This window comes from Tachypleus tridentatus, chromosome 9, assembly GCF_004210375.1.
Source record: "Tachypleus tridentatus isolate NWPU-2018 chromosome 9, ASM421037v1, whole genome shotgun sequence".
Classification (NCBI taxonomy): Eukaryota; Metazoa; Arthropoda; class Merostomata; order Xiphosura; family Limulidae; genus Tachypleus; species Tachypleus tridentatus.
Genome location: NC_134833.1, coordinates 120,812,128 through 120,826,916, shown reverse-complemented (window position 1 = coordinate 120,826,916; position 14,789 = coordinate 120,812,128). Strand labels below are relative to the sequence as shown.

The window sequence follows — 14,789 nt, the reverse complement described above, 5'->3', positions numbered from 1 at the left end:
GAATCGCTATCTTCTGCTTGCATGATTCTTGTTATTCGTTATAGTCGGCTTCAGGAATGATTACTTTATCAGGAGCAGCTACAATATTAGCAATCACTCAGTAGTGGCTATAATTCTATACTTGTTAACATCTCGAGATCCGGTGCTCGATACTGAGCTTGGTACTACCTTTTAAACTACGGCTTAAAGATTTCTGTTGTGCGAGACAGACTAGACGTTTGTGATATCGATCACGCACCAGTAGAAAAAAAGATCATGTTGGCAAGGTCGTGTCTGTAAGGGCCAAAACCCTATATATAAACAAATAATAGGTGAAGACAGTATAGTTAAAACAAATTAATAATCGCTGTGGTACGTGTCATGCCTGACATATAAACATAAAACTATATTCACGGCTTGCTATATGTACAAATATAGGAGATTGCGGTTCCATATAAATCAGATATTACATTTAAACGAATAGCTGTCAAAACGGTTATACCGCCACTGTTATTTGCTAGATAGTAAAATAATCTTAAAAACTACTATACAAAACCCACAATGATACGTTTAGTAACACTATTCACGTTAGGCCTGGTATGGCCAGGTGGTTAAGGCACTCGACTCCTAATCCGAGAGTCGCGGGTTCCCGGTCATACCAAACATGCTCGCCCCCCTTCAGCCGTTGGGGCGTTACAATGTGACGGTCACTCACACTATGCGTTGGCTGTGGGTGGTGATGACTAGCTGCCTTCCCTCTCGTCTTACTGCTGAATTAGAGACGGCCTCGTGTAGCTTGGCGCGAATTTCAAAAAACGAAAAACTACTTAGGTTTAATTACAATACTCAGAGCCATTTTTTTGCGGTAGGCTTTCGGAACAATGTTAAATGATAATAAAAACAAGAAATTGGTAACCCTTATCATGAGCCACCACCATCGTTCATGATACATGTCCAACTTTTCCACTACCACTCGGCACGTGTAGCGGAATATCTTACCTGACATCCACTTTATTTATTTGCAACTGTTCCACAACCTTCACGGTAAATATATAAAAAAAAATACATATTCTACTTGCTTCTTTTGCATATGTCTCAACAGTTACAAACGGCTATGGTAGGTAGATGTAGCAGAACATATTATACACGGCCTCTAGGTGGGATATGTATATTTTTGAGTTTAAGTACGCAAGTTCGAATGTGTATTGAACGTATATTTTGGCATTATAATTGGCTAAACATTTAAATTTAATAAGACAACAATAACTGCAAAATTTAAAACTCGGCTTAAAACGATTATTATTAACCTGACAAACATAGAAAAAGGTAGTACAGATACTGTCATCTAAATTTCTCCTATAACTTTGAGTGTGTATTTTATTGTGAACTCTCCTTTCAACAGTTTCTCTATGCATCAAAAGAAGTCCTTTCGCGATCGTCATATCTAGCTAAACCACACTTTCCTATTGAGGTTGACTTGTAACAACGATGCAGCCATCTCGTGGCACATTTTCAACTCTTTCATAAAATTAGTTATCGAAATATTTAAAATACGTGGAATATTTTATTCAAGAATACCGAGTGGTAAACATTCAGGAGATAATAAAAAAAGAAACTTAAAGTTTTACAAAACTGCTGAAGGGAAGAGGATAAAACAAAATATGGATTATTGTTTGAAAACTGTCGGGATATACAATATGTAAAAACTCTAACACAGTGAAGCTGGTTTTTGTAAATATATATAAAACTCTACACGCATGGTACAGCTGAAAAAATTTAATGCTATGGCTACGACACATTTCGGTAATTTATAACCAAATTACAACTTAGTTGTTCTCCACGATTCCAGTAAAGTCTTGGACAAGAAGGAACTAAAATTGTTTATTTTAAATTACTACGTGTTTTATAAATCCTAGATAAGTTATTTCTTAATGAAACACAATTTGAAAACTGTGTTAGTTATATATAAAGATGATTATGGGGCCGTTCATAGATATTAATAGAAGTTAAAACGCTTTAGGGGCCGTACATGACCCAATGGTTAGCTTATGCCAAGTGAATCCCAGGATACGTGGCTCATGTTCCGTTGCAAAAAAACAACAACAACAAAACTCTGCAGCTGAAGATCGTGAATGCTATATAAATGGCCATAAAATCCTACTATTCAATCACAACATACTAGCACCTACTATTCAGTCACAGAATACTAGCAAGAGAGTTTCAGTGAGTGATCTTAATTTCCCTTATTTCAACCCTAGTCTGCCCGTAATTGAGGGCCCCGGCCTGGCCAGGAGGGTAGGACATTTGACTCGCAATCTAAACGTCACGTCTTACCAAACATGCTCACCCTTTCAGCTGTGGAGGCGTTATAATGTAACGGCCAATACCACTATTCGTTGGTAAAAAAGTAGCCCAAGAGTTGGCGGTGGGTATTAATTAGTTACTGCATTCTCTCTCGTGGTTTACTGCTAAATTATGAACGGCCAGCATAGATAGTCCTTTGCGGCATTACGCGAAATTCAAATAAAACCATAGTTGGGGACAGTTATCCACAGATGGTCCTCAAACAGACAAGCAGAATAATTTCATATCAAATAAATAACAATTCATCTTTCTTTGTTCTTCAAATCTTCTAATTTTTGAATTTTCAAACAACTGAAAAGAAGAAGTGTCTGCTACCTCTGCAACGTAATGATATTTAGTTATTCACAAGATGTAGGTAAATACCAATGCATCTGCGTACAAGATAACGTAAACAAATAATCCATTTAAACAGATTCCGTCAAAATTTTATGCAAGTCAACAGAAGTAAGACATTAGTTTGTTTCTTGTTAAGTTCAAAGTTTTACAAGAAGTTTGTGCCCACTTCGGGTGTCGAAACCTGGTTTTCAGTGCTATAAAATTACCGTTGAACTACAGGAAGCTCCAAAGAGAAGGGCTACTATTTACAAGTTTTTGTTTTTCAGCACAGGTAAAAGCAAGTATTTTTATAATGTTATTAGAAGCATATGTGAAAATATAAATTATGTGCAATTGCCTCAATATTTTGGGTATTTTCTTTCCTCTTTCTAAGAACTAGGGGGCGCGGCATGATCAGGTGGTTAAGGCGCTCGATTCGTAGTCTGAGGGTTGCTGGTTCCAATCCCCGTCACACAAAACACGCTCGCCCTTTCAGCCGTGGGGTCGTTATAATTTGTTCGTCAATCTCACTATGTTAGTAACAGAGTAGCCTAAGTACACCGCTAAATTAGGGATGGCTAGTGCAGATAGCCCTCGTGAAGTTTTGCGTGCAAATTCAAAACAAAAACAAATTTAGTAACTAGGACACATTTTAAAGACAGAGAATACACAAATTTTGGCGTGACTGAAACAAAAAAAAATATTGTTTTAACGTAATAATGGTTTACTATTGTGGATTATTTCGAAATAAATCATAATATATATATACTGTAACGGAAATATTGGTTAAGACAGATTCGCTCCACGGCCCCAAAGTGAGGCGCGCGATCTTTGATCCTTTTTTTTGTGTGTGACAACGATACGCAAACATCAGCACTTCAGATTCACAGGCCAGCCATAATTTTAATGAAGGGAGAGACTAGAGCTACAGGATGTTTGTTCATGTTTGTCTGTTTATATTAATGCTTTTCAACTGTCTTCTAATGATGCTTTTCAAGTGCGGTTGGCAATGCACCCCTAGGAGGTCGAGATCAGCTGCCACACACCGCACATTCATTCGTCGCGTGAAAAGTTTCTTGTCTACGTAACCTCCTCCTCCATTTCTAGTCAACATGCATGACAAAAAACAAAATATTTAAACATTAGTTATGTAGAACTGGTGTGTCACGTAAAAATATGTTGCAAAAAACAAAACAAAAAAGAAACAACTTTTTTTTCCAGCTGTCAGTTTCAAAATATTGGCAGACTAAATCACCTCAGTAACAAGTTTTTAGCCGTGAATAAGGTTTAACATAATATAAAATAATGATGAAGTACTTGGAAATTCACCAACATAACTGAATTTTACTTCAGATTAATAATAAAAAAAGACTGGAACTGATAAGCTATTTTCAAGCATTTGATCACTACAAGAATTCTAACAAATGGATTACTTACTATTAAAAGGTTAAAATTCAAAGAACTTTCGACGGATATGTCTATGTATGTAATTCATTATTTTTAAAATGCTCTCCAATCATATGTTCCTACCAAGGCCAGCTCTGATCAATAGAATCTGCGTAAGATATATTGCGTTTCTGTTGTCGCTGATTTTTTAAGTAAAATGTCCGGATAAAATAATCCTGAAGAAAACCAGGCATCAAATATAATAAGAAATTGAGGCACTAAAATAGGCCGAAAACAAAGATGGTGATTAATTTAATTCTAAATAAACAATAAGCCAATTGAAAATGAGTCGAAAGGAGATATTGTTGTTTATACTACGGGACTGTTTATCAATCACCATGCTAAAATTGTTGGTTGGGAGGCCTCAACTTTTTTATTCATATCAAGGAAGTCTCAGACCAAAATTGTTTAGGAATTACTAGCTGATAGAACAGAATATAATACAAATATTTACAAACTTCATTAATTACACATGTTCTCAGCCTAACTTAAGAACAACTTCAAAACCTTTTCACTAAACGTCTAAATCAGAATATATTAACGATAATCAAATATAATAAATTATGTTACAACGTTGTCTTCCCACCCACAGTGAAACTTTGGCAGTTTTGTTCGTGGCGTCATCTATTGAGCGATATTGAATAGAAAATAATGATGACTGAATTATTTTATTTCGTCAGGCAGACACTAACGGCACGATTATAACGATATCAGCAGCTTAAATAATGAAAAATATTAGAAGAAACAATGATTTAATATAACGGTGTAACATATAAAATTGATATTTATATGAATATTTATATTTATTCCAACTTTCATCTTGATCGTTGTAAATATAACCGCACAGGTACACAAAATATACATTTTTGGGTTGTTTGACCTTTGACCCCACAAAATCCTTAAAAACACCTACGTGAAAAAAATGAAAAAGGTTTCTTTGAGAGTACTGGACCAAGGTAATAAATAACCCTACCAAGTTTCGAGTCAATTCGCCGATAAATGAAGGAATGGCGGTCGATGAAAAAAACCCAACAAAGTTTGGAAAAAATAATGAATAAACAATAACAAAAACAAGTATTCATGTGTAGACATAATAAATACAAGATCTTCAACCTCCATGGTCAGGGAATATCATCAGAATTTAGGAAAGTTGCAGCTAATCTGTGGGGAAGGCAGAGACAGATGTTTATAGATTGAAGGGTATAGAATCCATGTAGAAGCTCGAATGACAATTACCCCAGAGTATGAGATGTAGATAACACCATTGGTACAGAACCACGAGTAACATTTAACATGTTATGACCCGCTAACATTTGTCCTGAAAGTAAAGAACTTATATAACACCTACCGCAGTATATGGGACCATGAATAACACTTAGCCTTAGGGCATAGGACAACTCTTGAAAATGAACAAAACTGGCCTTAAAATAGGAGAGCACAGACAACGCTTAGCTTCACTGGCAGAGTATATGATAACGAACAACAACTACCAAACTTAAGAACAACAGGCAACAATTACAAAGGACACGGAACCACAGATAGCACTAACGACAGGGGATGAAACCGTAGATGATCACCACTGGTAACACCAGAATATAAGAACAAAGTATTGATTTTCTTTTTTTGAACTGCATCGTGGGCTAGTTTTATTTGTTACTTGCTTCAGTGTTTTGATAATACAGGCTAGTCCACGAACATTTCGTGAATTCATCTAATAACACATGCATTGAATATTTTTGTATACATCAAAATTAACAGGTGATTTTTTCTTTTTAAATGGAATTTAATTTGAGGAAAAAAAGATTTCCCCACTTATTTTTCCAATTCAGGCATTAAACACACAGGAAACTTATTTTCACTAGATGCTTGGAAATACAATGAATAAATTTCACACATATTTAAACCTGATAACATTTCAGTATACAAAAACTAAGAGGCAGGCCTGCAGAAGTAGAAAATAAAAACTGGAGATCACAGACTTGAGGAAACAAAAACCAACTGTACAATGTCTTGTTTTCCTCAATTCTGTAATTATGGAGTGTCACTAAGTACCAACGGTTTCAAGTAATTATATATAAAACTGTACATGTCTACCACACCATAAGATTGTTTTAAAAAGGAAGATTTTATTTGCCGTTGGCAGAATGATCTATATTCACTGTGTTCACCACAGGGATTTAGTTCCAACTCTTAGTGTTGTAAGTCACAGGGGGCAGAGGACACGGAGGGAAAGTGAAAGAAGCCGCTAACACTAGAAGCTTACTAACTTCACGTCTGTGTAAGATTTAAGTAGCTTACTCTCATGGAAGGGGTTTCCAATTGTAAATTTATAACGTTAAAGTCTCGGGTTCGACTCCTACGGTGGACATAACAGAAACCCAATGTGGTTTTGCACTGAAATAACCAAAACTTTCGGTTTATAGCATGGATAACAGCAATACTAATAACGACGATCACTGATGCGGAAACACTTGGTTTTCCATAACACGTATGGTTGGTATGTTAGTCTTTCTTCTCCATAGTTTACAAGTCATTATCTCAACAGAAATGTATATATAAATTAAAGCAATCAAGCCGGACATAGTCTAGTAGTCTGGACTATGGATCTCTGACTCCATGAATTTCGTTCCGTTACCGAAAAATATAATAAAAAAAATCGCGTTCCACACTATGGGACCGTGAATAAGTTAAAAGTGTGACGGTTAAATCCCAATATTCGACTAGAGTACCAAACGTTCATTGTGTGTGGTAGTGACTAGCTGCTATAACTATTTCAAAAGTAAGGTTTGTTTGAAGTTAAGCTATCTGTGCTCTGCGCACTACGAGTGTCGAATCCCGGTTTCTAGAGTTGTATGTCTGCAAACATTCTGTGTGCCACGGGAGGGGGGCTCAAAATTAAGGACAGCAAATGGTGCTTGTGCGTAACAAACAAATTGAAAGCAATGAAACCTTTCGTGCGACATAAACTTAACTTGATGACTTAGAAGTTTATTTTGTATAAATAAATATACATTTATAAAATGTTCATTAAACTTATTATATGTTTCAAACACAAATAAATATCTACACTCAACACAACTAGTCAAAAGTAGTAACTCTGCACGTAAATACAAGCAAATAAAACTATGGTAGAAACTACAATGTTGGAACAGTAAGACGATTCCTGACGTAACAAGTGACTGAAAAATGGGGGATACACTGCCAAGTTTAACCTCTACCTGCTAGCCTCGTACATGAAATGAGCTTAGAACTAACTATAGATATATATAGAACAGCGTCTACAGTTAGTTGCGAGTCAGTAGTTACGAGAAATAAGACATAAAATGAAAAACAAATACAAGGAAATAGAATAATTCAAATAATAACACGAGATCAATATTAACAGCCAGTAAATTTAATCGTTCCCTAACGTGAAACACCTGTTATTTAACAGATGAGCCCTCGAACACCCACACGCACAGATATTTAAAATTTTAAAGAATGCTGTTAGGAAACACGAAATAATGAAACAGAATCGTAAGTATATCAGAAATTAACGTTTGGGTTTATTCATACACACACGTGGTTCGTGGTATGTTGATTGATGATCGATAAAACTGGCATCGTATTATGCCTAACTGTAGCGGCACGTGATATTGCTTTCATATTTTTTACTACATTTTTTTGAAAACACAAGGACCGAGCGCGCAGAAACGTTTATTGTTCCACGTGAAAGAAACCTTTTGCTTGTTTATGACACGTATATACATAGATTTACGCCGTCCTGCTGTTTTAATGAAATATTGTTTTACAGATATCGATCATTTACTCTCTAACGACTAGTTTTCTTAATTAATGTAATGTTCTCTTCGAAAACAACCCGAAGGTTCAAGGTTTGAGTTCCGCTGTCAAAAGTATTTGATTCACTCTTTGGGGTCTTGAGTGCATCACAAAAGTGTTGTTGACTGATTGCCTTCTCACCAACCTATCAGTTCCAAATTAGGGATGCTTATATGTAAACAATCCCCGTGTAGCTTTATGCGAAAGTTTAAATAAAATATTTAAATCTTTGAAAACCTAATTACTTTTACCAACTACGTTTCTTTTTCAGTTACTTGAAAAACTAAACCCTTACCTACGTTTAACGAAACGTTTTAATATTATTCCATATATGCAGTCATGCATAAGCTTTGCGGTAAACCTTAAGGGTTTAAATACAGCTGAAATCTAGAGTTCAATTCGCCTTCGTGGACACATCGCAGACAGCCTTTTCACTCAAACAACAACAAACCACAACAACCAGTCAAACTGTTCTAATTTATGTTTAACGTAGCGCTACAATATTGTAATGTGAAAACAATCCATGATAGGACGTTACTGACTCATGACGTTATACTTACAGGATAAATTATAGGACAGGATGAAGTCTTAGACCCTGATACAGATTATAGAATCTCTCTACACCAGGTGAAAACTTTTGTTGGTGGGTTCTTTTAAATCATTTGGTAAAAATAATTCAGAGTTCAGTCTACAAATAATAATAAATCTGTTTATTTCTTCCCTAACTTGTTTAAAAGGTTGAACACTATGGCAATTTTCAGTCCACTTTTACAAATTATATTAACTGCACTGTTCTAAAATAAAAATCAACTTACTTTTACAAAATAACTAACACAAATTTGAACACTTCACTAACAACTAACAGCTAGAAAAAACAAAATCGTCTTCTCAACTATTTTCAATCTCCTCCAGGCCTCACTGACCTCGTATCTATAACATACCTTCAAATTTACGAGAAAATCTGACGTCAAAATCTTTAGAAAATTTTGAACATGCTCTATTAAACTTTCGATCTTACGTCATCATTACGTCCCGCACCTCCTTCTAACAAACAAATTATAAAATTAAAAATATAGCTTAAAACGTTATTTTATTTTTCATACCACACTCTTTGTCTTAGAAACTTTTAGACAAAAGGATGTGTAAAAAACTAAAACGTAGTAAATATAGCCACCTACAGTAGCTTATATTGCTCCTTATCCGATATTATTTGAACATTATTATAAATTATACTGCACAACAAAGATTTTGTTTTTTGAAAACTGTTGGGTTTTCTTATAGATTTTTGGCTGCTGATCACGAAAATCACATCCAAGTTTGCCCATCACGTATCGTTACATCGAAATATTCAGTTTCACCAGGACATTGCTACAATGGAAAAACAATATCACGGCAACTGGAATCCGTCAATACTTGCTGACTACTGTTGGACATTGCAACGTGATGAACCGGACATTTAATACAAACGAAAATCAGGGCAAAACACTTTTAATTATGTTGAACTTAATAGCGTATTATAAACATACACGCAATTAAATACGTTATTGCCGGTAAACAGTTAACTGTATATTTCTCAGAGTTCCTACATGATGAAGCAAAACCAAAACTATATTTGTACATACCCACCAGGTACCTGTCACAATCAGCAAAACCTTTCCAGGAAGCGAAACTTTTCAAAAAAATTGTTGTGCAGTGTAATCTTTGCCTACAATATATATACATATATATATAACATACACTAACATCAATGAATGGGACAACATTAAAAAATAAGTAGAACAGTAAAAATAAATAGACAAAATTCGAGAAAAGGTCTCATCACAAGTGAGTTTCCCTGCCTATCATTGATATTTCATCACTTCTGCTCAAATACAGCACGTGCAGGTAAGAACTTAAGAAAGCTACATCAAGCTCGTGTTTTTATATAGGTAGCAGAAATGTAGAAACGTCTATAACAGGCATTGAAACCATGCTAGAGAAATAACGTTCCAGATCATGAGTGGAATCCATCTTTCAAAGAGTTTTTGTTTGGTTTTGGATTTCGCGCAAAGCTACTCGAGGGCTATCTGCGCTAGCCGTCCCTAATTTAGCAGTGTAAGACTAGAGGGAAGGCAGCTAGTCATCACCACCCACCGCCAACTCTTGGGCTACTCTTTTACCAACGAGTAGTGGGACTGACCGTCACATTGTAACACCACCACGGCTGAAAGGGCGAACATGTTTGGTGTGACGTAGATTCGAACCCGCGACACAAGTTTTTGTAGTAGTTACGTTATTTTTTTGAAAATTAACCACTGAGTTAAATTTTCAGTCACAATAAAATGATATTTTTAAAATATCGCAAGCAACAGTAGTAACTTTAACACTACAAACGTTTGAATTCTAAAGTGTGCAAAATACGATAATAACCTGACAAAAAGCACTTTTTCCAAGTGATTTATATACATTAAAAAAAAAGTAAGTCACGTTTCAAAAGTTTTAGGGTCTGGTTTTTGTTTTCCAGATTGTTAAAATAAGACATATTTTATGCTAAATATGTCAGACAACAAGGTTACGTTGGTCTTTTGATTTAAAAATATATTTTTTTGTACAGTTGATATACCCATCAATATAGTTAGGTTAGCAGATTTACGTTCTGCTATCTGCTCCTATCATGATAACCTACTGAATTAACAGACTTATATACTGCTTGTCTGTTGCTGGCATGACAATTACCTATATATAGCTGTGTATTAGCAGACTTGTGTGCTTCTCTCTGTTGCTACCATGATACCCAATAAAGTTATTCAGTTTTGCATTCATCGTATAGCTGTCATTCCTAAAATCTTCTGACGTTTTTATTGGTTAAGATCTTAATGATTATTGCATATTACTTTTCTACTTGAGCTTCGTGCATCTGTTGAACAATATAAAAGTTCTAATACACAAAGCACACCCAAGTAAACTTCTTCCACTTGGGTCGTTACATCAAACAGCTACATAGACCACGAGTCCACTTAGCAGCTAAACATATCACGAGACTTACATTTGAAAAATTTTCTCTCGACTTTTGAACCTTGAACTCGATCTCTGGTCTACGAACCATTCATGAAAAGAATAGAAACTATAGCGAGTTGAACCAGTGTCCAGTGATTTAGTACTTAAACTTAATCAAGTGGACAACGAAATTTAAAATATTGTTTTTTTTACTCCGAGGTTTAAAAAATTAGAGTTCAGGGCCAAATACGATTAAATATTTTGAAGCGTAACAAAGGCCTGGTTTCGTAAACAACGAAGTAAACAAAAACATCTAACACGGCTCTCGTTCTTGTAGTCACTACCACTAACTATAGTCATTCGCTCTGTATTTTTAACGTAACAACTGTTAGCCACATGACACACTCAACTAAGCCGAAACATATACAGTGCCATCACGAACTGCACTATAGTAGTAGTGATCTTTTTTTTTTTTAATCTTCCGTTACACTTGTTATCAAAATTCAAAAACGACCCCTGGTAAACACCTAAATAAATTTTAACGTCAAAACAAATAACCCAGAAATAAGAAAAAAAATCACATGACCACAAGGTGATGATGCCAGTGGCTTTGTATGTGTGAAACAGGATCAAAACATAACCATAATGACGCAACTGTTTCGTATAAAGGCGAAGTAGATCTTCATTGCTTGCGCGTAATTAGTGTCAAGGGAACTCGATTTGAAATATGTAGGTTGAGGGTTCGAATCCCATTACCAAAGGTGCTGCTCATCCTTTCAGCCGTGTTGGCCTTATAATGTGATAGTCAATCGTATTATTCGTTAGTAAAAGAATAGACCAAGAGCTAGTAGTGGGTGATACCAACTGCCTCCTCTCTTTTCAATCAATCGAAAATTATAGACAACTAGCAGAGCCAGCCCTCGAGTAGCTTTTAGCGAAATTCATAAACTAACAAAAAATAAACAAACGTAAAAACAGTACTGCTATTTATCCATATTACTTTACTTTTCAAATATCGTGTGTATTTTGCCACTTGAAACGTTCTTTCTGCGTGTAACAGTATATTATCCACAATTAAGCTGTTTCAATTCATGATTCAAAACTTGTTGCATAACTCAATTTCGAAAACACTTGATGGTTTAATATATCCATATATAACACAGTCTCACTTTATCATCTTATTCAAAATATTAGTTGCGGCTGTATAATAAAATACAACTTAAATTAGTTCTTTAAGTGCAGTTAAAAGTGTGACTTAACTTCGATGTTTACCGCTTACTGTACACGGGACGTCGTCCTTCGTTTCACACGACACTTTCACTGCAATAGGCAGTAATTTTTCGTACTTGATTTTGTCATTTGGTGCAGTATGATAGAGTATTTCCTGGCTTTCCTATTAAATTATGGTACATATTGCCTTAGCTAACGAAATAAGAAAACTGTTAAAGCATAACAATATTATTAAAACCTGCATTCAGTAGCAAGTTTAAAACTGTACTCGTTAGCGTTTTCTTATATTGCTTGTACTCAAATATCATTGGTCCTACTTAATTGAGTTTTCATATTGCGAAATGGATTTCTTGCGTAGAAACTTGTGATATGCAAAATAGATCTTAAATGTTGTATTCACAAACCTTTAATTCCAAATCAAATAAAGACTTAAAACATATGCATTCAAATACTGTCGTAGTCAGGCTTCGTTTTAAATCTTGGCGTTTCTAGGAAACCGTAGTAGCATTGTTTAGTTGGAAGGGGAAGTTTAACGTAACGAAATGGCCGTCAGTGGCTTTGATGACTACAACCTTCACAAGTTATTGAAATTCATGAAACAATTTAGGCCATTTTTATAAAACGCAATTTAGGCTAGATTTGATGACTGGGTTTCTTATTCTAGTAACGAGTGATCAGTGCATGGCTGTTTTGTAACTACAAACCTGTAAATTAGTTCAGTGCTGTATATATTGAGTGTGTTTTGTCAAACTACGAGACTTTAAATTAGTAATCAAGTGGAATTGCAAAATTAGGCTTATAAAAGAACGTTGATTACGCTAACAGTGAACTTTGACGATAAAAGAAATAAAACATCTGTTACAATTTGGTGGACTGGAGTTTCCAACATTCGTTTTGTCCAACAGTGCAAAAGAAATCGTCTGACAATAACATAAACTGTAACAATAACACGTTTTCATCCTAATATTTGCAATGGCAGATAGGCCCTAAACTTTTACTGTACCATTTTCTGAAGCCTTGGGTGAGACCTAATACCAAACACTGTTATATATACGTAGTTATAATTTACAAAAAAAAAAAGTTTTATAGACATAACCAATAACATGTAGAGGGCGTTTAAAAGGTAGATTTTAAATGACAAAAAGGAACTTCAAGAACGTAAGGCAAGACTTTTTTGGGGGTATTAGAGGAAGCTATGGGGACTATGGGATGCCTCTGGCACAAAAAACATAGAAGCAAACAAATTTTTTATTTCTATTCGACTGGTCTTATAAAACCTTTTAAAATATAATACTACACAGTAAATTATTTCAGTTTAACGCTCACTAGAATATCAATTTTGTATTGTTTTTTTTTTTTTTACGAAGACCTACAAGTCACTGTGCCATTCATTTTAATATTGACTTTATTCCATACTAATTCACAACAAGCAGGGTATGGAATCAGATGTAACTTTTCGCAGTTGTTCACCGAGGGAAAAGGCACTTTTGAGGCATAAGAGCAGAAAACTCCCCCCCCCGCCTACACGTCAGTGTACACATCGATGGATGTAGTGTCGTTCATAACTTTTTACTAACGCTGTCATCACAATCAACGGAACAGTTACTAGAAGTAAATTAAATTCGTGCTTTGTCTAATTTGATAAAACTCAGCCTGCTGGTCGAAACTACATGATAAATACGGTTAACTTACCGTTTAGGTTTCCAATGTCTACGTAGAATACCTAACATCGCTGTTGTTACAATAACAGTGAAAACAAGATCAGCTGGTAAACAAAACACGAGGACCTGGTCTACCAAAAACGAGCTGGGTGCTGATGTTCTACTAACTCGCTGAAAAGTCGTGGTGAAATTCTTTATTTCCAGGGAGCATCTCTTTTAACAATATCGAGTATGAAAACAAAATATTTATCTTAAAGGGATCGGTCCTATTTTTATTTTTGTTTAAATAATTGTTTATTAAATGGCAGAAATGTTTAACTGCCACGAGAAGACTGTTTAAAAATCACTAGGATTTACTTTTAGTTTATAACTTGCAAACGATAAAAAAAACCACTTTGGTTGAGAAATTCTTTCCCTGTCTTTCTATTAACAATTTATGAAAGAGCAACTTTACTAAATACATATGTATATATATATATATATCCGTTTCTACTACAAATCACCCTCTCGAAACAAAGAAACGAAATTACATTGCAGTCATAATACAACGTGACGGTTACGTAAATTCTCTCAAACTTAAGGATATCCAGATATGTACTTTCTCGCCGTTACAATAATAAACACTCATGACTGCGCAGCTGCAACGTGGATCAATACCACGCGTGCGCACGAAAAACGAACGAGATTTGCCGAGCAGCAACGTGAAAGTGTTAAAATAATCGATTCGACAACAGGCATCTTGGCATACGAAGGGACAGTACTTCAAGTACAAGTCACAAAGCAGTATCTTTAGAGATAATCTGAAAAATTTTAAACACATATAAAGAAAGAACATTTATATACCTTAAACACCATTTTAATAATTTTGCAACATTTTTTCTGTTACTGTTAGACTTCATTTTATTTCATAAACAAAATCCTAGTTTAAAAATTGAATATCACTCTGCATCAACACAAAGCAGAAGCGTCGGAACCGAGTCAGCTGGGGTGTTACTTTTA

At 35.0% G+C, this 14,789-nt stretch overlaps 1 protein-coding gene across 2 annotated transcripts in view; it reads right to left on the bottom strand.

Annotated features, from left to right (window-relative positions):
* Positions 1–14,384, bottom strand: part of LOC143226211 (uncharacterized) — a 117,355-nt gene extending 102,971 nt beyond the window's left edge. Inside the window, exon 1 of one of the 2 annotated variants that reach the window (XM_076456899.1) lies at positions 13,822–14,384. In XM_076456899.1, the coding sequence (XP_076313014.1) occupies positions 13,822–13,859 (38 nt within the window). In that variant the 5' untranslated portion in view covers positions 13,860–14,384. The remainder of the gene's footprint in view (positions 1–13,821) is intronic. The other variant, XM_076456902.1, reaches the window with a different exon arrangement.
* Between the last annotated feature and the right edge of the window lie 405 nt (positions 14,385–14,789).